Source organism: Bombus vosnesenskii, unplaced genomic scaffold (genome assembly GCF_011952255.1).
Source record: "Bombus vosnesenskii isolate JDL3184/JDL3185 unplaced genomic scaffold, Bvos_JDL3184-5_v1.1 scf7180000013302, whole genome shotgun sequence".
Lineage (NCBI taxonomy): Eukaryota > Metazoa > Arthropoda > Insecta > Hymenoptera > Apidae > Bombus > Bombus vosnesenskii.
This window is the reverse complement of record NW_022882951.1, coordinates 2,960,083-2,987,353: the sequence shown is the minus strand read 5'-3', so window position 1 is coordinate 2,987,353 and position 27,271 is coordinate 2,960,083. Positions and strand designations below refer to the sequence as shown.

General features: G+C 37.8%; 1 protein-coding gene across 7 annotated transcripts in view; it reads left to right on the top strand.

Moving 5' to 3' along the window:
- Positions 1-27,271, top strand: part of LOC117234160 (receptor-type tyrosine-protein phosphatase kappa) — a 107,437-nt gene that overhangs the window by 6,489 nt on the left and 73,677 nt on the right. For 6 of the 7 annotated variants that reach the window (XM_033495100.1, XM_033495101.1, XM_033495098.1 and 3 more), the window contains one exon: positions 16,025-16,292. In XM_033495100.1, coding sequence (XP_033350991.1) covers positions 16,028-16,292 — 265 coding nt within the window. In that variant the 5' untranslated portion in view covers positions 16,025-16,027. Of the gene's footprint in view, positions 1-14,209; positions 14,312-16,024; positions 16,293-27,271 lie in introns of those variants that run through there. The other variant, XM_033495102.1, reaches the window with a different exon arrangement.

Here is a 27,271-nt window from a genome sequence, read left to right as displayed (position 1 = left end):
AAAGTAGGAGAAATATTCGCGGGCACATCGTGCGCAATCATCGTCGAAAGATCTTGTTACCAGGAGCGAAAGCGTAGCCTCCGCGTGGAAGACCCGACAATGACACTGATCCCTTGACACTATTTCTCGAGGAGGCCGTTAAGTCAGTCAGCGCAGATAATACGAGCACGGAACAACATAAAAGCAAAACGCTCGTTGCGGAACGTTGCTCGAGATAATCGTTCGATTTATGAAAAAAAAAAAAAAAAAAATGAAGAAAAAGAGACATAAAACCAAAGAAACAAAAACGAGAAGACGGAGGAGTAAAAGCGGGCGTAAGGAAAAAAAAGGGAGAAGAAAAATGGGGTGAGAGATGAGAGGGAAGAAGGAGAATGGGACAGAACGAAAGAATGTCAAAGTGCCGTCGAGATTTTCACGGGAAGGTCGTAAATACGAGTCAACGACCGACGATAAATTCGTTCCGTGGCGTTCTTAATTTTTGCCAGTCGGATTAATTCCTTTGAACGGACACAGCATCCAAGAGATCGTGTCACGTAATTACAAAAAATAACGTAATTACTTGGTCCCATCGGCAAGAAGATGCAACAAATTCGTCAAGCTTTTCCTCATTTTTTCTCATATTTCACAAATTTTCGATAACTAAATCACCTTCTTTCGACCATTTTCGGCTTGCCTTTGTGATATTAGGTTGTCCTAAAAGTTTCTTTCGTTTTATGAGCAAATAACAGACGCACAATGTTTTTTTATTTTATGTTATTTTGTCGAATTACGTACGATTCATTTTGTTATGTCGAGATAAACACCGCGACATTTCACAGACTTGGTTTCACGTTTGTACGAAGGTGCACTGTTGTAAAAGACACGTTTGCGAAAGAAAGACACTTTTCCGTGTCCCCACTTAACCCCAACCTAACCCCAACCTAATACAATGACACACACGTACGATGTAACGCAGGGCTGTGGACGAAATGGGTCGTTAATGAAAGTAAATGATACGTAAGTATCACCGATCCATCGTTATTTACAAATTCTTCCCAAGAACTGTTTGTTCGAATGATTCTCCGTTCGAGTCTATCTTTCAGTATCGTTGTGAGAGGACGTTTTATTTCAAGAATTGCGAAAGGGACGACATATGCAGATCGTACGCGCAAGAACAAGTGGAAAATCTCGAATAAATCCTTTTCTCCGTCACTCGTTGCAGCGTTAACAAAATTTCGAAATCTTTTTTACAGCGCACGCCATACGTCCATATAAAGTTGCTACTTATAGCATTTAATTATTTTTTTAGTTTATATAACATTTTTACGAAGAGAATCAATTAATCTGCCAAACGAAATATAAATTGCGTTTCTCGATCGATCGTCGCTTTAACGAGAAGCAAAGGATTCTAATCGTGGAAAAACGACGATTTGCATGTCTCGAGGAATTCGAGAGACTCAGCGTGGAAAATTATTGCGAAACTCTCCATGATTCGAGGAGATGCGCGTGATTCTTCGAGATGAAAAAGGGTAGACGGTATTACTGTAAATTGACATTTTCCAAATGGATACAGTGGAAGATCGCAACGACGTCGTGACGTTGAAATTTCTGCTACTCACGAAGGTTGCCTTCCTATTTATGTTAGGACCGAGATAGGAATTGGATTTTCGATAAGAACTGCGGTTCTTTCCTGTTTTCCAGATTCGCAAGTTCTCTCTCTTTCTCTCTCTCTTTCTGCTTCTTTCTATGGAAAGTTTTAAAGGACTCCATTAAGTTTCCCGATCGTACGTAGTTTCTTTCGAGCTAAAAAGATTTTAATCAATGCTTAGTTACGACGTAACCGTGGATTTATTCTCTTTCATTTTAATTGCGTAGGCTCGAAGGAGAAGTTATTCCCTCGTTCTGTCTGTTCTTCCCTATTATATTTTGTAATTTGTTCTTTTTTTTTTAATTTGAACATTAGCAAGAAAGAAATGGTCACGACTATCTTCCATCGTTTAAAATTGTTCAATGACCTTTCATTGTTTCAGATCGTGTCTATTGTGCGATAGAAGCCTATAAGCCGCAATTTATCAATTGTACTAATAAAATAACCGAACGATCTGTTCGCTGATAATAGATGTAGACAGTTTTTATTTTATTTCGATATCACGTAGAGTCCAACTCGCCGCTTAATTCTACAGGAAGTAGTATGACACGAAACAATTATTCCGTTTGTTCATTTTTCCTTCTGATATTTAATACAAATATAATTTTCACACGCATATAACGAACTAACTGAAATCCATCGCCTTGTTTGTTCGTTCACCGATTTGTGAACCCAACCATTTACCAATTAAGTTTCTCGATAATTCCACCTTATGACATTTCTTGCTTTCTCCACATCCTTCGCTCGTAATCCACGTTTCACTAGAAACTTTTTAGGAAAGATTCTTCCGCGTCTCAACACGAGAAACGATATTTCAAGTCTCGTGCGCCATCGAGCTCGCTTTTTCTCGCTGCTATCCATCCCTAGCGAGCAAGAAACGCGACCTGTCGCAACTGCGTGACTTACCCTGACCACGGCCGCACCATCTATCCATCTTTCCACCTCGAAGAAGAAGAACCTCTAAGAAAAGCGTGGAATTATCGAACGCGGGTCGCAGATACGATCTCGCCGACATCATTAACCGTCTGCTACCGCTCGAACGTGTATCCTCGTGCAGTTGGTTGGTCGTACGGTCCTCGTGTAAATCCTCCTTATTCGACGACGATGTGCATTAAGGAGCGAGCTCGCCGGTAAAGCACCGTAATTCTGCGGCTTAAACGTTTACGCGGTTATTATTCCACGATAAATTCTCCACTAGGCAGGTGCATTTCGCGGTGACTCGAGACGATTCATTTTATTAACCCGATGACGTTGAACTACGTATTTCGTACAGACCAACGGTTTATTCGCCGCAATGAGGATCATTTACACAGAGGTGGTTTCGCCATTTCATTTACTATATCTTTATTGGACATAAGAGAATAATTAAGCATACATCTCGAGTAGTTTCATCGATCGTAGGATTTAAATTATTGCAAATATTCAAATTACTTGCCTCGTGAATAAAATCATACTTTTCCTTTACGTCCTTCGAACAATATTTCTCTGTCAACGATCCTTTACTTTCGCAATTTTTTCCAATCGACGGATGAAACTGCATTTCATATACACGAACCGACGTAACGTACACAAGCTTCCGATCGTTCACGATCATTTTATCTCGCATCTTCTCCCTGGACGGTGTTAAAAAAGACACACATCCGCGCTTTCTCGCACAGCGTTGAAATTTCGTTATCAAGGTGAGAAGAACGTCTCTTCAACGAGCATGGAACCCAAATATATTCGCAGCTTTCTTGTTCACGCGAAAGTTGACAAGACTGTCAAAGTCTCGCGACTCGGACGAGCAAAATAAAAAAAAGAGAAAGAAAAGAAAGCGAGAGAAACAAGACGCTGGCGGACGTCTTGTCGTAGAGGTTCGCCTTTACGTAACCGAACCAATTAATTACCGTAATTAATCCGAACGAGGCTTTATTCGCACGATTCGCGATAAGAATACGCGTTTACGCGAGAAAAGATCGAAGTCGATCGCGATAGAGAATTTCGATAGCGCGAAGTGGAATTTAGAGGTCGACGCTGGTCAATAACCGACCTTCGTTGGCGTCGATGCCTGTAAACGCAACTTACAAAACATTTAAAAATAACCCGCGCGCACAGCGCGCGCAGCTCTCGAACAGGAAACCTTGAGATCCTTAACTCGCCTCGAACGTCGGTTTTTCGACCGGATGGACGCGTATTGTTCGCTCTTGCGACATTTCGTTTCGAGAATTTTTATATTTAGAAACATTCTGCTCTGCGAGCGAATTTTCGATCTTCGATTTTTCTTCGAGTTATCGTTTGCTCGAGTTTCAAATTTTTAGAACTCTAGTCGCTGATAGCCTTCGATATTTTCTTCCTTATAGCGGTCCGACATTTTTCCATTTTTCTAGCTATCGACTTTTCCCTATGTGCTGTGATAGATATAAACTTGTTCTTTCAAAATATATCTCTACTTTGACATATTCATCTTAAATATTGATTTTCGTGGTATTTAAAGGATTTATAGTCCATTTATCGGCAAATATTTCAGCCACGCGTAACCCATGAAGAATATTTTCTCGAAAAAGTACTCTCACAAGCGGCGATTTTGATATTAAATAATATACAGGGTGATTGGTAACTGGTGGTACAAGCGGAAAAGGGGGTGATTCTACGCGAAAAAAGAAGTCGAAAATATAGAATAAAAATTTTTCCACCGAGACAACGATCTACAGTGAGATCCGTTATAACGAGACGCGATAAAGTGGACGCGTACCGAGCGAAAATTCAAAGTCGATTTTCTCGAAAACAAAGCCTCGAACGAAAAATTTTTATCCTATATTTTCGACTTCTTTTTTCGCGTAGAATCACGCCCTTTCCGCTTGTACCACTAGTACATATATATTTTCTATATAAACATACGTATGATAAATAAAAACAAAAATTGTCGAGTTTGTTATTCGAATCGGAATACCTCGCAATATTGGGAATTTCGAGCCGTGATTAATTCCGAAAATATTATCGTAACAATTTCCTTATGTTTTCCTTATTGACTTTGACTTTGAATGGATACGGTTAAAACAATTCTAAAATAGTGAAACAAAGTACACGGAGTTACTTTAAATAATCGATACAACAGAGAGAAAATGAGAGGCAACAGTTTCGGAGTAACTGGAAACTCTTTAAGAGATGCACGATTAAGAACCATAGGAATTAAAGTCGATGCTCGAATCGTTGAAACATTATGCAAAGTATATTGGAACGATTTTTACGATGGAAAGCACTCGAGCTCCGCGTGTACCGCGCTTCCGATCGATTGCGGCGAACGAAGACAGAGATAAGGGATAATAGAAGCAACGTAAGTTTGTGAAAAGGAATTTCACCGTGAAACGCTTAAAATAAATTCCCATCGGATGGAGATTGTCCCTCAATTTTTAAATGCCATAGAGAAATCGAGCTGTAAAGGTGATTTCGTGTCAGAATTTCAAATCTTTTGCCTATATTCGCTTATTTGCTTGTGATCAGAAATATAGAACTTTTGTGATTTTGTTTGTCGTTTGGAAATTTTTAAAGTTATACGATCGTAATCTTATTTCTAAATATATCTTCTTAAATACAGAATTGTTTAAGACATTCTATATAAATAAATATATCACAGTCAACGATTAGCCCATTAAAATTTTCACTCTAAAATTTCCCTCGCGGAAGTCAATTTATTTCTATTCGAGGAAACTTTGTTTCGATATAATTACAAACTTTCCGAAGTTTGCCTGATTAACATGGTGATGAAATCGGTGCTGTGATCCGGAAGAGAGGAATGTCGAAGTGATATTTCAAAGTTAATTTTCCGCACGTAGACATTAGAGACAAATAGTATATTCAGAAGCGAGGATTCATCCTCTCGATGGAGGCTCGTAACGCGAGTTATCTGCAAGTGAAATAAATGCCGCGTGTCAGATCCATTTGGTCTGATCATATACGACTTCTTGTCCGTTACTACTTAACCGTCGCAGACAAGAACTTCGTTACCAGACTTCCGGCTCTATCCACCGTGTATCTTAGAGAAAACGTTGTTACGATCTAACGAGATACGAGTGAATGGATTTCACACTGATATAAATAACTAATATCGAGGTTTTTAAAATTTTTCTTTTTTTATTATTTAATTTGTACTTTACAATTCGTCCAGCTGGACATTTGGTAAATTTTTCTAACTTAATTGCTAAATAACACGTGGTTGGCTACCCCCGGCGAGATACCATCTTCGAATTTGACTATTTTATTTTTTTAGCGGGGTCAGAGGGGTGTTTTCTTTTCAGTCTTCTTTCTATCAGAGTTTTGCTCGCTTCGGCAGCCCGCTGGTTTGGACGTGTTGCCCTTCTTTCCTTGTATTTTTCTGTGTACCTGCCGATTTCTTCTTTAACCGCTGGTATTTTTAAGTCTTTGCGTATATACTCGTTTCTGACATACCACGGGGCGTTGACTATTATTCCCAGTATCTTCGATCGTAGCGACTCTAGTTTATTTATGTGGCTCATTGCTGCTGTCCCCCGTAGCGCTATTCCGTACGTACAAATTGGTTTTATTATCGTTTTGTAGATTTTTAGTTTATTCCCTACGCTGAGTTCAGTCAGTACATTTGTCTTCTTTTTATCCGCATTTTGTCTATAATTGATTTAGTACGTTGTTTCCATGTAAGTTGTGTGTTTAGTGGAGTTCTTATTTGCGTTATGTGCGTGCCATTTAATTGGACATTTGGTGGTTTCCGTTTTCTTAGTGTAAATGTAATACGGTTGCATTTACTGGGGTTTGCTTTTATTTGTATATTTTCAATAGAGTGACGGTTAAGAATGCTAGAAAAGAACGTCGAGAGCTGACTTTGCGAAGGTTTATATACTATGGGCTTGGCTCTTATGGAGGAGGTGTCGCTGGGGATGTCGCCAGGGCTCGGGTCAAAGGTGACCACGCTGTTACTGTCTTCTGACCCTGAGACACTGTCTACGCTTAGTTTCGCAGGATGTTCCTTAGGCCCCCTGGTTTTTCTATTGCTGATTTATGCCTCTGTGACATTAACAACGTTCGAAATCGCATTCGCTTTACGCTCCGAAACAAACTAACGATACTTACGATGCTTCTGATCGTATTCGCGATTTTGCAACTACGTGCGATCCCGTATCGAGCACAATTCCTGCGTCTCCTTATCTGCGTTTATGGCGGTTGCTGCAGTAGTTGGCAAGAGCCAGAAATAGCGCTGGTAAATCAAACAATGCTGCCATTCGACGTCCGTCGCATCGATCAAGTATCCCCGTCGAAATCGAAGGAGACACTCGGATGGAGACGCGTCTTAGTCCACAGAAACACTTGAGTGCTCGCAACACGAACGGTGGACTCGCAATTTGCTCCGGTATCGGTAATTAGGCCAGTGCTCGGTTTCGGTGTAAGCGGTGAGCTCGTTCCATTTTCTCGAAGATCGAACGACAAATTTTAAACGTAGAACGGTAACGCCCGATTTACGTAACGCGTGACAAAATCGTTGCAGACCGACCGACGATAACGTGAGAGATTTTAGATGCCGAACGACTCTGTGAGATTTTATTTCACGCGTATACTCGGAATACAAGACGATAACCGCCTATTCGCAGCCGCCAGTAAGTGACCAGAGGATGGAACGAACGACTGTCGGTATTCGTCTCACAAACAAATAAAAATAGTTGCAGACCGATCAGTGGTATCACGCCGCTGATGCGAAATTGTACGAAGTATAGATACGCTATATACGTTGCTACGTATATGTGTAACATCAATTCACATCAGAGACCAGGCCACACACTGTGGGCAGGATGGCGCCCAGATGTTTGCACATCCTTGGCGCGTACCCTCGATAGTCCTAAGTACCCACCGGGGGTCTTGGAATTTTCATAGTTAAGGTCCTTAGGACCAAGCGAGTATCTCTTGTCTTAGGTTTCCTTTTACGTTTATTGTTTACCACGGGTTAACACGGAAAGTTAGTTTTCCTCGCGTCTGGTACGTTCCGTTAGCAACTTTCTCACGAAGGAGGCAAAAACCCTTCCTGGTCCACCAACCGTCTTATTATCCAATCGGAGACGGTGTCTGCTGCCCTCGCTTCCCTAACCAAAATTGTCATCAACAAATCCGATAGTCCCGTGTCCTTAGACACACCCATCCCTAGCTTTCCTCAGACACAGTATCGTCGGTGAAACTTCACTTATTCCGTATCCTTAGAATAGTCAACCGGTCTCTATCCTTGTAACAGTCGCGTACTTAACGTATCAGTGCAACTAGGTTTTATATAACGTGGTTGGAGTGAATTGTGATTTATGTTAATTCAGTGCGTATTCCATTGTGATTGCTGAATTCGTAATAAAGTTTAATGAAAACAAAATTAATAGCTATTTTATTTTATCGTCCAAACCTCAAGTTTACGCGACGATGTCGTTCGATGGTCGCTGAAACGCGTGCTGTGAGCTACCGGCTTTGAGGCTTTGCACCAGTTGGCGACAGCGAGGTTTTCCCACAAAGGAAGGTGTCGTCCCGGCAACAGACGCAGCAGGAAAGAATTTTGCGGCATTCGATGGTTAAAAAGTTCGCCTGGCGGTTTTTTCGTAATTTAAAATTGTATTTTATTATTTTCTAACGGAACGATAATCTTGAACGTTGGAATCGCTCTGTAAGACCCAAACGCTACTATCTCGCACAACGAAAGAGCGCTTGCAGAAATGCAAAGGCTACGAATCGTATTTCTTGCGACCAATGTGCAGAGAAATGACGCAAGTATGCTTGAAACAAGGAGTTAGTAATAAAGGACACGGTTTAAAGAAACTGCCCAATTTCATCGCGTCCTGCGACGAGTTTGCGGTGAAGCGATCAGACACAATGAAATAGCGTAACGTAAAATAATGTAATGTGATGTAATATGTAATTTGCAGTAACGATATTTAACAACGAACAAACTGGACAAATTTTGCTGACGCAAGATGAGAAATGTTTCATCCCTATGGCTCAATCCACTTCAGAGTAATCGACGAACATACGTAAAAATTGGATTTTTAAAAGAAAAAAAAATAGTATAAAAAAACAAATACAAAAAATTTTGTAACGGGGCTAACGGGAGAATATAACGTGCAGAATTCAAAAGGAACCATGCCGATGGTCAAGCCGTTTGAGAAAAATCGACGAACATATGTAGAAAAAAATATGTATAATATATATTGTATACTAATCGAATTGAAATTTCTCTCTTCTTTCTCGAAACTGTATAAAGTTATAAAAGTAGGCGCAGTGCAGTTGAACATCTCTAATATCGGTCGAAACTTTCCTCTAACGGAATTTTGAATTAACAGGTCGAAGTTATATAAGCAAAGAGGTCACGAGCATACTCGCTAACATCGCATCGTATCTTATATTAGATATTAAACAGTTCCTCGGTTTACTTCTACTTTGACTACTACGCTATACACGATGGACATTCGCAGTGGCACGCAGTTTGCTCTCGTGAGTCCTCGGTTTGAGGCGCGTACACAGCGATGATACTGTCACGTAGAAGACACAGGAGATCGTAAAATTAACAAATCTCCGGTTGTCTCTTCACGTCCTTTGAATTATTTCGCGATAGTTTGAACCTTCGCACGTAAGGTGAGAAATTCGAACTTTAGATATGATAGTCTATTGTTATACGAATCCAACAGAGCTTTTTTTTATTATTTAATTTGTACTTTATAATTTGTCCAGCTGGACATTTGATAAATTTTTCTAGCTTAACGGTTCAGAATGTTATAACAGAATATGTGGAGCGCTGATTTTGGGAATAGGCTTCGTATATTAGGTTGTCCGGAAAGTGTCTTTCTTTTACAGACACGTGTTTTACAACGACGCATCTTTATACAAATATGAAACCTAATCTGTCGAACGTTGTGATCTTTAGTTTGATCATTATTTCCTTATAAAACGAAAGAAACTTTCCGGACGATCTAATACCAAGATTTGTCACCGGACGCCAGTCAGAAGTGGTTATCCTGTTACCGCCTTCTGGGCCTGGGACACTATCTGGTTATTGTCTCGATGGCCTGCAGGATGTTTGTCAGACGTGGTTATCCTATTACCGGTTTACGACCCTATGACAATACGAAAGGTTGTTTGACTTCCTTATCAAACCAGTTTTGACTTCCCGGCTACGCACCGTGCTTCCGGCTCCCATCGACCTCCGTCTATCGTTGTCGATGCGTACGCGTCTTTATCTAGCAGGGTACTGTCACTGATAATCAGTGGATCCTCTTCGATCCTTTCGGAGGATCTTGGGGCGATTATTATCACGAGTACGATACACTGACGTCGATCGGTGGATTTATGTACGTAAGTGGTGCAGTTACAACTTCTATCGTCGAATCTTGCAAGTTCTTAATCGACAAAATTATTCGTATCGTTCCTTCAAATTAATAGAAATTACACAAAGTATTGTAGAAAGTATTGGTAAAATAACAAGAATATGTCGAATCTTCGTCATCATGGAATATTAAAAACGCTTAATCGATCGAATTATTTATATTCTTTCTGTACAACGAGGAGATAAAAATGACAGAATTGTAGTTTTCCATAGGAATTTTCGGTAAGAGCTTGCCTCAAATTACTTAATGGCAAAAATTGTATATATTTGAATTGCTATAAATTATCCGAAAGTAGATTCAGAATGAACGGGACGAGAGATAATTTTAAACTTCCATTTATTCCGCTCAAGAAAGGTAGAATTCGAGAAATATAAAGTCTTTACGAGTGAAACGAACGATTAAGCGCAAAATTATTACGCTTCTGGTCTACAGGATTTTCACGTCACTTAGGTATTATAAACCTTTCGTCAAAAAGTTCTTTCGTTTCCTTTCCAGTGGATTAGCGCGAGAGGAGAAACGCAGACGGTAGTCCTTTAAAAAAATAAGAGAAAATGGGAAATAGAAATTAAAATCTGTCTGTCCCGCTAAATCCAATCAGCGTTCCACCGTAATAAGCGATAACGTTCCATCTGAAAATATTCCAATTTCCATTGGTGTAGCAAACTGGAAAAGAAATGGAATATAGTCGTGAAACGTAGAAAAATGGAAGCCAGAACGTCGAGCGATCGCGTTTTATGCTTTTTCTTCCATGTCGAGCAATTTAGTGGAAGAATTTAAGAATTACGTTAAAAAAGCGATTATCAACAGCGTTCTTTTGCTTCTTTCTGTCTATTTATCTTTTGCAAATTCAAGAATTCGTTAATCGATGGTTTGTATCTCTTTTTAATGTTCTTCAAAGATTGGCATTTTCTTTTTGTTTTCTCTCTTAAAGTCAAATTTCACAATTTTGGAATTGTTCAATTCTTCAAAAGATCTAGGTTGATCTAAATAATTTCTATCTTATTTCTATCTAATCTAATCTAATCTAGGTTAGATCTAAAATAATTTATATAGCGTGTTTTTGTTTTTTTTTTTGGAATGTATTGGAATAAAAACTTCTGCTGTGTAATTTATGAGCATCAAAGAATTTCTATGATCTGAAAAAGATATAGTTTACCACAGTGCCAGAAATATTTCAGATTTTTTGAACTGGATAGAACGAGAAATTTACATAGCGCGTGTAATATATTCGTAAAAGCTTCGAACCCTTTTGTAAACTGTTGTATACAGGGTGGCTCAGTTAAATGGCATGATCTAAATATCTCCCAATTTATTATCGTATGAAAAGAATTCAAGGTCATAAGCGTGCGTGTTGTCAAGCTCACTATTTTTTTACGAGATTTCAAGACCATAAGTATATACGGTACAGTAGGATTATAAGGTCGAGAGATACGAATACTAAAATACGAAACCATACAGACCAGGTGTAACGTCATTGTATAACAAGAGATTATCGCGATTCTTGCACGTACAGTCATCGTGCGTTACGCAACTATCCCAGGGATATTTTTGGTACGGTATAATTCGAGGAAAGACAGGAAAATCTGTGTATTAGCGGGCTAAATTTACATCGCGTGCAATACAATGTATCTTTGAAGGAAAGGTAGGTTTGAATTTTGAAAAAGTGTGCACGAACGACACGAACAGCCGCGAGAGGAACGCGATCGAGTTATTCATGGCAATGCTTTCATTTCACGCGTGAAAATTCTCCGTTAATATTGTACGACGATAAAAAGAAGAAATGGGTGGAAGAATCGATTTTCGTCGGATTATAATTACGAAACCGTATGTAGCGTACCAATTGTTCCATAAATCAAGTACGAATCGATTTTACATTGGCTCGTAATTATCGTTCGATCGCTGGTAATTAATTTATTTTACGAACGACGAAATGAAGGCGAAGAAGCGCTTTCACGCTGGCGTTGAAGAATTTTTATGAAACTTGCCAGCGTTATATTTTGTCCCATTTATTATTCTATGTATTACTCACTGTTCCTTTATTTATTGTTATTTCGAAGTTTGATATTTCGGCTATTGGTTTATGATATTTTACGTAAAAGAATGTAGCAAGCATTAAAGTATAGTAAAGCGAATTATGTTCGTATAATGTAACATATTTTGTACGTATGATCTAAAATCAAGTACTAAACATATAGAATAAGGTATTATGGAAGAATAATTTCAGCACTGACCTACAACTAAAATCGATAAACCAGAAATCTCGCATTCAATCAGAGCTCAGTGTTAATCAAAAAATTTCGAACAACTGTCGAAAAATTGTTCCATTCGTGTCAGTAACGGCAATTCATATTTCCAAACAAACATTCCGATTTCAACGCCCGATGCAAGACCCGAAATCGAGAAACGAAAGAGAGGAAAATACTTCCTGTATTTCCAAATAGAAGAATATCGATATAACGAATTTATAAAAAATAGACTTTAATTATTCTTCAAAATCAAGCTCAAATTTTCATGACATAACAATGTAAGGATAACAAAGTTTCGAAAAGTGACCCTCGTTCGTTTCTTCGCGACTCCGACTAATCGTAATTGTTTCAAAATTCTTTTCAAAGGATCTCAAGTCGTTCGATTCAATTTGAAAGAAGTTGGTCTGTTTCAAAGAATGTCCGAACAACGATGGAAACCACTGTGCATATTTAAAATCCAAATTAAGAAACTCGAGAAATAATATAAATATTTTATTCGGTAAAGAAGATTCGTAGGAAAAATACAGCTTTTATTGTTTTGCGATTAAATGTAAATTAGATTTTTCTCGATTCCCTTGATATCACAGTCAAAGCAAAATAACGTGTCTTCTTCAACGTGGCCCACTTTCGTCCGTATCGTAAAACTAATACACTCAACTATTTTAAACACTTACATTCGAAGAAACTTTTACAGAGAATGTAAAGACCAACAGAAATATATACTGCGAATGTAACAGATTAAATTAATTTGAATTAATACCGAGCATGATGAATTTTAAACATCCTTGTGTATGTTACGCACACCTAATGAAAGATTCCTGTAGTGTACAGAAAGTCGACGAATCGATCGGCACACCCGGTACACGAACCTTCACCCAAAAGTTCTCGGTCTTGGTAGCGTATTTTGGTCTGAATGTCTTATTGTATTCCTCGATCAACCGACACCATGATCTCAGCTTGATACGCACCGCTGAACGCGGGATCCTTAAATTTCGCGGTCGATTTCCAACTGCAGCCTGGCTGATCTAAATCTAGAGGAGTACCGTGCCTGACTGACTATGAGGCTGCGTTTGAACAACCGCGCGAAGTGGCAGAGAATAGAGACAACAACAGGGTCGGCTAATTGGCAAACGGAATACGGCAAAGAACAGGCTTTTCACGCGTGCGTCGCGCGACCGTGTTCTTTGGGCTTGCACACGAGAACGCGATCGTTGACGATCCTTTGTCATTCTTAACAATAGAAATTTTTGCTTGAAAGCTTCTATAGCGTTAAATCACTAGATGCTGTGGTTTTCATTTGGAAATCATAAAATGGGAAACTGAGAATTGGGATATTTTGGTAACATATACTGTAAAATATCTCGAATAGTGAAATCACGATGATAATAATCAAATGGCATTATTCCGTTTCTTTTAAGTCAAGAAATATATATTCTAAATTACGTATTTTACACGCACGATTTTCGTATAGCATTGCCTGTTAAAGCAAATTTGCGAATTGATCTTTTCAAAAGACATACATATATGCAGGTACGTATATTCGATAGCATTGACCATGATCCTCAAATAGAAATTATTATATAATTATTTTATATAGACACGACGTCAAGAGATTAAATATAAACGTTAAAGTTTAATATATTCGACAAGCAAACGAAGAATTAAGAGGAAATCCGGTTTGTTGTTTCTAATAATAATACAAATTCATAGCGTAAAGTATAAACGATGGGGCAGATTTCTATAAAAATCTACGTTTATCCGATGCGTCGTAAATTTTCGGAAATGTCAAACACCAGGGAGAAAATTCGTGGTCGTAGGTCAGTTACCCTGGTTTACTACGGAGATAGTCATGGAACGTGCGTTTCATTCAAGAAACGCGCCAAAAATTCCTCTTCCGTGTCCCCTTGTTCCCCTTGAAGCAACCCTCGGAAATCGTGTTGGAGGGGGAAATTAGAGTGCTTCGCGTGACGCTAGAGTAGTTTTCGAGTCTTAGAATCTCGCGAGCCGTCGTACCGCGAGCAAGTGCGTTTCCGTCTGTCCTACAACTTCCAATCTCTCGACACTCGCACCAGTTCCCTCAGGTACCCTCACGATTCGATCATTCGTACGTAGAGTTTAACGATGATTGAGATAGATCAAAAGGATTTGAAATTTCTCTCTTTCGTTGAAAATTTTACCGGCTTTAGATAATTGGATTATTTTGTATTTATTGAAAATGAATGCATCGATATATAATGACATTAGCGATACATAATGGTAATTAGATTTTGCCTAATAATAATTTATACTTTAATTCGGAACTTGGGGAAATTCAGTAATCGAATTATTCTTTCGTTTATTAAAATTATGTAACGATATTTTACGCAACGTTTTATAACGTTTTGTAACTTTTGAAATAATCGAATTATTTTCTGTCCGGTGAAAGTAAGCGAGTCGGTGTAATAACGCTAGTACTGCAATAAATGAGGATAATAATATTAATGTTACAACGTATCATATATTAGTGCTTTAATTCTTTGCATTTAAAATTAAAAATCCGCACAATGAAAAATATAAGGTTGTATTAAAATATGCTCTTAGATTTATCACGATACTAATACATTTTATGCATAATTTTTATACATTCTGCGTATAAATGTAAGAAGAATGAAATATAAAGGGATATTATTCGAGAGATAGCATAAAATTTATAACGTAAAAGAATATGCTTATTTTCTCATTTTACGCGATGAGCAAATTTAGTCTAAGAACCTTTGCTAAGAAAATATGTACACAAAGACGATCAACTGTATTTTTTCTTAAATACGTCGCGTCGTGTCGCGTCGTCAACAGCATTGCCTCACGTTTGTTGTCATTCGCGCAATTGTTTTCATTATAGCATACGCTCATCGTCCGTATAACACCGCGTAGCTACGACACAATTTATTGACAATGTTTACCATTTCAATGCGGAGAAAATCAACTCTTACGACTGTCTAATATTAATTGAAAATTATAATTCTATTCTTATTACCACTTTTCCATATTATTAATTCATTATATATTTTTTTATAAATAGAAATAGTTTCATACCCAATGTAGGTACATTCAATAATAGAATAACAGTAGAACGTATAATTATAATTAAATAAATAGAATTTACTCTACTGTGACTTCAACAAGAGAAGATTTTTATTAAATTCCACGTTAAACATCTTTCAGAAACGTTACGAATCAATGCCAACTCTTTACTAAACGTACTTCTTGTGACTTCTATATATCTTACACGGTTTCCAATTTTGCCAATATTAATCACGATATTCGAGTTTCATTACGATATCGATGAAATTTCGAAAAGTTTCGTACAATACGTTTACCGACAAAAGTCAATAGACACTATGAAATAGTTGTCGATCTAATTAACGAGTCATTAGCGATCCTATTTTACGACTTGTGCATTGTACGAGCGTTTCAGCGAATGTTGTCTGTATATTAATTTATTTAATTATTTTTAAATATATTCGACGGTTTCGACCTCACCGACCAACCATCCTCTACACACAAGTCCTCTACAAATTGGTAAAACTATATAATTGTAAACTTAAAGTTAAAAACTATATAACTGATGGAAATGGTTCGGTAGTTATAAATAAAAGATATCGATTATTAACATTTCTTAACTTTTGTCAGTAAGTGTACGCAGGTATATGATACATTCGTAAAAATTGTCTACGATAAGCGTTGAAATAATGTCTGCCGAGTCACTGTACGTCGATACAGTTTAGTAACAAGCGCAATCCGATTTGTTTTTACAGAAAATGTCGTCGCTGCGAACGCAGTCGACCGGCGGTGGCGTCCTCGGTTTAAGCAGCGTCGGTTCAGATCGTACCGGTGCCACCTCGACCGCTGCCGGTTCTCATTCACATTCGCACAGAAAGCACCATCATCATCACAGAAGCAGAAGCGCGCCCAGAGCGCCGGAAAAACCACCGAGGAAACGTCATCTTAATCCTGGCCACAGCCTCGCTTCCATTCCCAGCCAGATTAAACTGTCGATGCTGAACAGCGGCCTCATCTCCTTCGGTAAGTCCTTCTGCGATTCACCTACAGTTCGATAAAATTCGCTCGTATAAAATAAATCGAGTCAATCGACGCTGCAACGTTTCTGATTTTGCGCAATTATTTCTTACGCGATGGATACGAAAGATATTTGTACACCTACACATTTCTACATTTATCGTTGTATCTACGTACTAGTGAGTCGGATGTTATAGTAAATTTCGTGCGATTCGATAGTATTTTTATACGGTTACAAAAATTTAATGTTACTTGGTATCTTTTATTTTTCCATAGTCCTCCACTCCGGGTTAGGGCGCACTTTTCAGTTACATTCCTCTTGGCATTTATTTATCGTCTACTTTGCCAACCGTCGAGCTCAACGTGTCTCGTACTTAACGTTAGACCCACAACCTGTAACTTTAAATTTGACCTTAGAAAATACTTTTTATATTCTTTATTCTCCGTGCTTTTACTAGTTAGAATCTCGTAACGCCTACGCTTTCGTAGCGTACAAATCCGAGCAGAATGTAGCGTCTTATAGATGAAGTCATATATTTTTCGTCTCGAGGTATTTGATGTTTTGCGATTGACGCGTGAATTCCGTGTAACGACGCAACCAAAGATGGTTTCAGATTATTGTAACGTAAACGGACGTAACGCAAAATAAGCGGGAAGCAAATGTTTTTTTAGATTCTCGACTTGGTCGTTTTCATAATCACCGGCATAAGTATGAAATTCTGACAATAAACAATTTGGTGCTATGGAAATGAGATCTAAAACTTAATAAGAGAACGCTTCGTTGGAAGATAAGAACGTTTACAAATATCCTTTAGTAGCCGCTGTGTTTGAAATAATATGCAGAGTGCGAGTGTCGATGCAAATTTATATTTCTGCGAATATAATTAAAGAAATGGAATTGGAGCTGTTAACCGAGGAGGATGAGTTAACTCGTCGCTCGAATTGCTAGTATTTTGAATTTGAAGAATTTTTGCTCGACCGTATAAAAATTTGTTCGGTGGATTTTGAAGAATTTTTCGTGGGTTGTAAGAATTTCAGAGAATTTGTTCGATGCATATCGATGTGTTCTCGAAGCATTAGCTGGATCCAACGATGGAGATAATTTATTTTTATTCAAGTTCGCCACAGGATATGACTATGTTTAATTTCCTACTTCTCTTCGAGGAAGCTGACATCTCGTTATACAACGAGTTTGAAAGTTTACGATGCGTTTATGGGCCATGCTTGTCCAAGATGATGAAATAACTCAACTATGCTGCGCATAAGATCATTTTGCGATAATAAAACCCGCTCCACGTGTATAAATACTTTATGTTCTTGTACTAACACTCGACGGATGATAAATGTTTGCTATCCAAACTTTATTAATTTCTACATTCACTCGCGATTACGGTTTTCCCCCATAGTTACGTTATCTTATTCTTTCTCTATAAAATGTTACAAGGTTGATTAGATTGTCGGTAGAAATTATTGCGTTTCGATACGAATAAATTATCTTAATAATTTTTAACGATGACGGGGTGATTTTAGTGACAAATATTGGTCGAACCTATATTATCACGATTACGAATAGATGATTATAGAAAAGTGAAAAATAGGTGGGTTGCATAAATTAATGGACAATTACAATAGTTTCTTTGATTAAATAACAATCAAGTGAATTACAAACGCGATTGAACGATTCGTTCGTTTCGAGAAAGTAATTTTCGAAAATTCGTGTCGATCGAAAGATTTGCCCAAGAAAATAAAATACGATGGACGCTTAGAAATTGATATCAGCCGAAAGGATTCCGTAAGATTAACAAGCTACGAATCGAAAGGACGCGACAAAAGAGGAGAAACGACGAATTTCGTATTGTGGTCTTAACAAGTTCGATTTGTTATATGGGAATTTACCGTTGCGTCGGCGTGAAAGGAAAGGGACAGCGAAAAGAGCGGGACTTTATAAAGTTGCGAAAGGATTTCTTTTTCTTCGTTACGAGTATTGGGCGCGAGGTAAAGAAGATCTGTAACTTGATTCGATCAAGCACGCCACTTCACCGGGGCTTTCCAAGCGTTTTAGATGCTTTTAGCCCAGCTCCTCTAGCCTTCTCGTTTTTCACGTTTCATTTCATACAACGTTCCTGTCCACCACGCGAAAATGCAACGCGCACTAAATCCACGGTAGAGAAAACTGGATGCGAATTATCATCCTTCTCGAACGTCCCAATCTTGACGTTCCTCGATTTTTCATCTCACGCGATTTTATTAAATTCTATTCCATTTCGATTCTCATTCTGTTCGTTTACGTATGGAAGAACTTATATTACGATCGAGTACAATTTGTTATTTTTGCACGAAATTGAATGATTAATTGGCTACAATAGAAAAGAAATAAACACGGACGATAATTGTAATTGGCGATACGAAGAAAACGATGGATCAACGATCGAAAACCAGGATTACTTTGGAAAATTGTAAATCGTAGTCGATCTTTGAGATTTCTTCTTCCTGTGTCACGCTATTAACTGTCAATAAAGGCGGTAGTAATAAATATCCGTTTAGAAAAGCGATATCCCATAGCGAGTGGCGACGTACGACGTTCTCGAATCTCGAGCTCTTAAATTTATTTCTAAGCCTTCCACCGATACACCAGATAGGTCGCACTTGCAGGGATTTCAGCGTAACACCGCTACAAATAGCCAATGCCTTCGAATCCCACCGAGGATTTCATTTTTTATTCCGGATTACAGGCTGTTTCACGGGGAATGTTATTGCTTCTCTTTTCCGAAAATCAAAACCGGTATACGTGTCGTCTTTTCTCATTTTTTCGTCTTTCCTTTTCTTTTCCAGGGAATTCGTAGCTCTGATTAACGTAACGAACAAAATTGCGCCAGTTTCTCGAACGAAGTTCTCCAAGCGAATTGTACGATATCGTCGATCTTCTGTCATTCTTTTCTTTTTCCTTTCTTCATATAGTTACATTGAAATAAACGAATAAATTCCGAAAACTTGGTCGTAATAAAATTTTCTCTAAGAGTAACGTTTATAGGGAAAGTTTACACAGAAAGAAATAATATTTATCGAGTATCATCGGTATCATAAAAATGTGCATGTAGTAAAATGTAGTATTTCGGTGTTTCAATTGGAAGGAAACGAACGCAGAGAGATATAATATTGGAATTAAATATTTTTATTCGAAGGAAACAGATACAGGGATATTTTTCTATAAAAATAGTCAGGATAAAAAATAATGTTGACTTTCAACGAATCGTTTCTACAAACCTGGAATCCAAGAACTATAACTGAACTCGCGTCATCGCGTTGTTATTCGTTCGTTATTTTCGACCAACTTCTACAAATTTCTTCGTCGAATCTTTACGAATTCGTCGTGTTGTATCTATGAAAAATCGTAGCAATTCCAAGTTAACGAGACCACCAGAATGTCCAACAACGCGAGAGAATAATAGAAAAAGAGTGGGTGGTTGGGTCGCTCGAAACGGAATTCGGAGATTAGCGAATCGAAAGAGTTAAGCCGAGGCATAAGTTCTGTGTTTTATCACGTTTGTTTTGGTCTGCGTTGGAAAAGCGAATTTCAAATACTTGCTGTCGCAAACAGCCATCGTAAATTGCCTTCGAATCTTTTGATTTAATCGGCTGGGGATCGATAAAGCGTACAAATCGTACACTGAGTGCCGTGAGTACAGTGAGTCGTCGCAAGGATCTCCCTATGCAATCTCCTTGTACCGTAGCGGAAGATTACGTACAGGGTGGCAGAAATCGAAGATGAATAAGATATCATTGCGGTTTAACGTTGGCGCTCGTAGTTGATGTTACTGTGAAGTAGCGATATCGAATGATGTTAGCAGTGTGCGCTATGGATATTAGGTTGTCCGAAAAATTTCTTTCGTTTTACGAGGAAATAATAGACGCACAACGTTTGTTGTTTTATATTATTTTGTCGAATTTTGTTTCGTTTCAGATGAACACCGTGACATTTCACAGACTTGGTTTCGCCTTTGTACGAAGCTGCACTGTTGTAAAAAACACGTTCGCGAAAGAAAGATACTTTCCGGACAACCTATCGTAGTTAAACGTAAGGTTATAGAAATTTGTATAGTGCTTGACTACATAGGAAAAGTTCGAGTAAAAGGTTTATCATAAATTTCCGATAAATTATAAGCGATTGCTTGTGCTATTCTTATTTCCAACTTATTTGAAAATTTTCTATTCAATTCACACGACGACGTATCAAGGATGAATAGATTTATAATAAGTTTATAACAAATTTCTCTTTTCATATAGTTTCTTCCCTATTCTTTTTATATAGTAAACGTATTATGAATTCGTTATGGCTTTTATAATTACTCGTTATATTTTATTCCGCCACATTGAAAAATCATATCTACGGCGACTGTTGTTGCGAATACAGAGAACTAATTTTACGTTATCAACAAAGTTAATGGAAAATTTAATATACATAGGTAGGTGGAAAATTCGACAGATTTTGAAAACAATTGCAAGCTCGTCCCTATAACTTTAACAAATCTAACAAAATATTTACTACCCTCTTGCTCGTTAAGTCCTCCTCATAGATTTTCTAATTCATCTTAAATTTCATATTTTCCCGATAATAAGCATTCCTCGAATAAAAGATTCTTGTATGCGAACGTGAAACTCCGATTATTGCGTTCTGCCGAGATACAACTATATTAGGTTTCTGACACGCCTGTTTCTCCTACCGGAGTGCTTTATAACGTCGTATTTCATTTCGAGACGCATACGTACCGTTCAGTATGCATTACGTAGTTACCTGGTTGTGGTGGCAGGCGGCTGCCGGATACAAACATATTTAGCATTGTAACTTCCTAACGAAAAGTTGAATTTGAATTTCTACGGCTGCGTGAAATCTGTGATCGCTTTGCATACGCGGAGTCCGTCTCGGCAACTCTGTCGTTGGGTATTTTCCACGAACACGTTCTCGATACCAGATCACCGTGTCTTTTTTTAAAAATTCGTCATATGTAGTCTGCGGATTTATTCGTGTATTTATGGGAAATCTGCAGATTCGCGAATACTCAGAGCGCGCATAACACGAACATCACGGAAGAAATCGTTTTTACCGAGTTCGTTAAAGGCAAAGATGGAAAATTTCACAACAGTTGAAAACGATCTTACGAAACAAACTTATCCTCGTCGATGCTTGAAAGTTATGGAATCGGATGCATAAATTAATCGTCAAATATCATCCTAGACTCTTCGCTTCGACAGGCGCGTACTTTTCACGCCACAAAACTGACGTTCGTGTTCTAAAATTAAAGGATCGCTTTTTTTCCTCTTTCCGCTTCTTCGAAATTTGCCGCGTGTCCGTATTTGCGAACGTGGTTCGCTCGTGATTTCACCTTCTTTCTTGCCGTGTTCTTTTTAACAGAAAATGATTTATCCGAGGAAAACTGTACTTACACACTGTGTTGCGACCCCATTCGACGACCTAATTGACGGCTTCTCTCGCATGTGATACTCGTTCTACTTTGCATTTCGCTGCTTCCTGTTATGTTCTTTCTCTCTTCTTCTTCGATATTCGTTCGTCCATCGCAAAAAGCGAAATAGCTCCTCGTGCAACCTTAAATTTCTCGCAAATTTTCTACCTTTAGCTTGGATCACGGAGTCAGAACGAGTTTCATTATTTAAAACATTGTACGAACCGCCGCTGTGTGAAATGCTTTAAACAGATATTTCTCCCGCTAAATGTTACAACGAGGAGTTATACTTTGGATATTTTGAATATCTTTGCGTATTATACGTGTTCCGTGTATTTTTGCATCTCTGAATTTCCATGTAAGTAAAGCGAATTTCTATAGAGAAAAAGCAGCCGCTTCTTGATGAAAAAAAGATTTGCAGTGATGTAGAGTTTCTTTGAAAATTTCGCCACGACTGGCCTGCTTTTAGATCGCGCTTCCACGTAAGCTCAACGTGATTCAGATTCAATTACAACGTCATGGCACAGAATGCAAATTGTAAACTTCATTGCTGTCAGAATGGCGTACGCCAACAGTCACGAAATACGTGCAGGAAAAGTTGCAAAGTTTTCTCGTGACACAATTGGTTTTGAAAGTCGACACGCGATACAAAAATCTTACATCACGCAGTAATTGAAAATATGTAATATCGATCGATTAAAAGTAATTGATATTTTAATCCAAGAATTAGCGACAATTTCTAAAAATTGAAATTATTACAATTCAATATTTTGTACGATCTTCTTTCACTCTTTCGTAAAAATATCAAATTTCCTTAGTCTCGATACCGTTGAATAATTTCTAGAAAAAATCATTTCGTACTTTGTATCGTTCTATTTTCAATATTTCGCAAATCTGATTTTTATTTTTCATCTTCCTTTTGCTTTTTCATTCTTTTCTAAAACCGAATGTAAATGATAATTGTTGTTATTTCTATACTCAGAGGTAGGATCACGATAGCTATTATTTTATCGAATGGATAAATCTATCACACCGTTCTGAGTAAAAAAAATCTTTATTGCACGCTCTTACAAAAACAAAAAGGGATAAAAACAAAAAAAAGTATCTCAAGTCTATCGATTAAATCCATCGATTGTAACTAGGACTATCTTCTAGTTGCTATTTCTTATAACTAACGCGTCTGCATATGGATGGCGAGCACGAGCTCACGTTGTCATTTTCAACGATAATAAATATAAATTAATAATAACGATGTACAGGTGAAAAATATCGATCAGTTAGCCAATGGAAATAGCGTATTTCGAATAAAATCGAACGAACTACTGATGGATTACTGGGCTCGTTCTTCTCATGCAAAACTCGCATTAACGTCTAAATTTTCGTCTGCGTCTCGTGAAAATTAGCTTAATGGAATATTACCGTACTTTCCGATCCTCTATAAATATTCGTCACGTCACGTAAAAACGGCATATCGTGAATTCGATCCACGGTATTTTCGTTTCTTCGAAGAAGAAAGTTTTGTTACCGAAAAAAGATTATAATTCGCGTAATACGTAACTAGCACATATATTTTCATGAAAAATTAAAATTCTGCAGAAAGAAAATATTTGTTGAAACGAGCGATCATTTTTCTCTACTTCCTTTCTTGGCGAACAAAGTATCTTATGGATTATTTACAAATTACCGTACCTTTTTTTTTTTTTTTTGCAGGAAATAAATTTAATTTAATTAGGAAGAATAAAAATCTTCCTCGTCAAACACGTATATCACGTTCATCGTTAAACATCGATTTTCCACGATTTGTGCCAGTGTCTTGTTTCTAAAACGTTCGAATAAAATAATTCGGTTGTTTGTCTGTATGAACAACCTAAGAAAGAAATCTCATAGAATATGCAAAATATTGATCGTTATCGCGCAAGCAACGCGATTACAGTCGTTCTATTGCAATTGTTGGAGTAATTTGTCGATGTTTTTTTTTTTGTCGACCATTGAGATATGTAAATTCTTTCAAATGGATCGCAGTTTGATCCTATCATCCGTCCAAGGTTTATTTTGAATAGCAACGAACGATGGATGTGTCTGGTCGGTATCCGGGTTAATCCACTTGGGCTTCAATTTCTATTCTTAAAGTTACCTGTTCCTCTCCCTCCTACGCTCTCCACCTTCTTGCCTTTAAAATCATTGTTGAATCATTTCTTTGTATCCTGTTTGTATTAAAAGAAAGGTAATATTTTTATTAGTATCGCACGAAATACCACGATATAATTGATATTTATTAATCTATAGCATAGCTATTGTACAATCCCGCTATACTTTGGTACCAGTAGAGCAGACACGGCATAGCAAGCAATAACAGGGCGAAGAGAATTATTTGGATTTCGTTTCTCTGCCTGTTAAATCATCGATATATTTAAATATTACTTAATATTCGACGATCGAATTATTGAATTTTTTCAAAAAGTGTAATTTCTTTCCATTCTTGCAACAATTTCCTTTATTTCGATAAAGAATTATGTATGAAATTTTAAATAATATTTTGATTTTGCTAGCGTTTGATAGAGATGCTAACGTGGCTGGCTGCGTAATTTATTTAACATTGTCGCGCAGGAGAAAAATTTCGATAGATTTTACGGCCGGATAAACGATGCATTCTGTGCATGATCGAAGCGTTTATGCACCGGAAATGGATGAGCAAGGTAATAGTTTGGGTTTCGTACATACGTATATACACGTAGCTACGTCGACATTCTAAAATTCGTGGATTCATCACGATCAATACTTTGTTAGCTTTTAATTCGTTCCTTTTTTCATTATTCATTGGTTCGTCCACTTGCACACCCGCGTGTCTGTCTTGGTTACCTCAAATCTAGAGCAGATATTTCCATTTTACACCTCGTTCTATTTATTTTGGAAATTCTGTTGCCTGTTCTTAATTTCAACGAGAATTATGACCATGTATTTCGGTTATCGGGTTTCTTCTTCGTTCTTCTTTCCAACACGGACTAGTTTTATTATTCGTTATTCTAAACTTTTAAGAATTATCGGTTCTGAAATAAAAAAATTCTTGGATCGAGATTTTTTCTCCGCTTTGTATTATAATTTCATAGCACTCGAAGCCTTTAGAAGCGAAATACCGGAGCATTCGAGTAGCCAATTGCTCGCAAGTACCGTAGTATTTATAACGTGCACTCGTAGTATGTGCAAGTACTTAAAAATTTGAACATTTAAGTTCCCGGTTACAGAGTACTCGAACGTTTCGATACTTAGATACTTCGGTAAATGACTTCTAAGTATCGAATTTTACAAGTACCCCAGCCTTGTTTAATCACTCGAGTATCTAAGTCTAAAAATATCTAAACGTTAAATACAGTTTGAACATACAGTGGCTACAAAAAGTATCTGCACACCATCGCCTATATTATTTACATACCGGGATTTACCTAAATCCGAGTATATTAAATATCGTATTAATTAATAGTAATTTCGTCGTACGACTACAATAATTCGATATTATGAAAATGAAACGCAGAAGCCGATAAAAACGCGCCTCAATGGAAAATAAGGACATGTGCAAATGCTTCTTGTAGCCACTGTATAATCTTATAATCTTTTTTTTTTTCCATATCGACGCGTAACTCATTCGACGCTAAAAGGTTAACGTAGCGTGCATAAAGCTCAGCGAGCCATTTGCCTTAATCAGCAACGTAGTTAATAAATGAAACATACTTTTACCAGAGGCACTTTCGCGTGATCTTTACGATACACCGTTGCACCGCCAGTTTTCTTCCGTTTCACAATTTTAATCAGAATAATGGGATTATACGAGGCAGAAACTAAGCGAAATATTAATTCGGAGATGCTGCCGGTATACTTGAAATTCATCAGCGGCCGGGCAAACGAATGGCTCTCGCCGATTGTAAATTCTATCCCCGTAACCTTGTTTCGAACCTGCTCGTTTTCATGTCGGTAACGCAGACAGCGACACAGGCAACGAGGAAAAAACGTTGCGAGTTTACTTTCACGCGTATATAAGAAACACGTTCGACGTATTCTGCCTGCGTTTCATGCGTTTCCTCGTTCCTACTATTTTCGATTCAACGAGATACACCGAGCCATACCACACAGGGTGTCTTCTCATGGTTTGATAGCCAAACTTCGTCACTACGTTATTACGAGTATAACGAAGCGAAAAATGTTATATAAATGTAAGTCATTTGGAGGTTTATTTCCTTCGCGTCGCCCTTAACCTCTCCAACTACGCTATAACCTTCTTTGTCCTAACCTCTACCACGGATCACGCGTTAATCCTGCTTGCTTTTTCGCTCCGGTTATTTCACTTTTATTTCGCTCTTTTAATTCTTCCCTTCTTATCCTTTCTACCTTTTTCTCCCTCTTAATTTTTCTATAATCTCTATGTTTTTGCTGGGATTTCGCACGTGTGCGTACCTCCGCTCTCACGTCTTAATCGAAAGTGTTGTTTGAAACTTTATTAAAAAGTTATGGTAAAGATAGGAAATACAAGAGCGAGAGCTTCGTTGAAACGTTATTATAAAAATACAAACTGCGAGGAAAATAAATCTTGATTTCCAATATCGTTCCTAAATCATTCACGTTATCGGACTTTTGTGCGCGCCTAATGTCAAAAGAGAAAGGTATAGGGGGCTCGTGAACGTATTTGAACAGTTATCGTAGGAAATTTCTAACACATCGTATGTAGCCATAAAAGGGGTCCATACGTATTGGAATACTTTCGCGAGTCGTCTTATTATAAGGTGAAATTTCGAAATGCACGAGAATCACGGTAAGTGAGAGAAGTGACTTGATATTACTATAAATTGATGAAATATCATTTATAATACGTGGAAATAGTCGATCGATATTTAAAACGTTGTCGTGTTTTTGAAAGATGGATTTTGGACCGGCCGCACTATACCGTTGATTTATGAATAAACAAATACGCGAATAGATGTGGAGGCATCGCGTTGCACGTAAAAATATCAAGGGAAAATAACTGGCTGCGTTATGCGATTTTACGGCAGCACGTATATTAATTTTCTTTCGTGTGTATCAATTTCCGATATTTTGAAATATATTTTTCATAAAATGTTCACTAACGATAACGAAATAACGTCGTTAGAATCGAGTAATAAAAAAAGCTTCTTTCGATATATCCAAATCTTGGTTTACAATGCACAACGTCTTTGTCGCGTCTCGAAACACCTAAAAAGTTTAGCAATTCCTGCGGGCAATTGTTCAACAAACTCGTATATACTACGCGTTGTCGTTGTGCACGGCGAACGCTGCTGTGCCGAACGTTTCAAAATTATGGCCGAAAATAAAATAGTTGACCCAGTGCCCGAGCTCCCTATTCTCTTCCCTTCGATAATTTCATGTCACTGGCACGAACACGCGACTACCTCCGCTGAAACACGCGTCGCATCGTCGACTTTTCCGCCGCGTAGAGACGACGCGACGATGCACACGAGGCCAACGACAATCACGACGAAAGAGACGAAAGAAATGCAT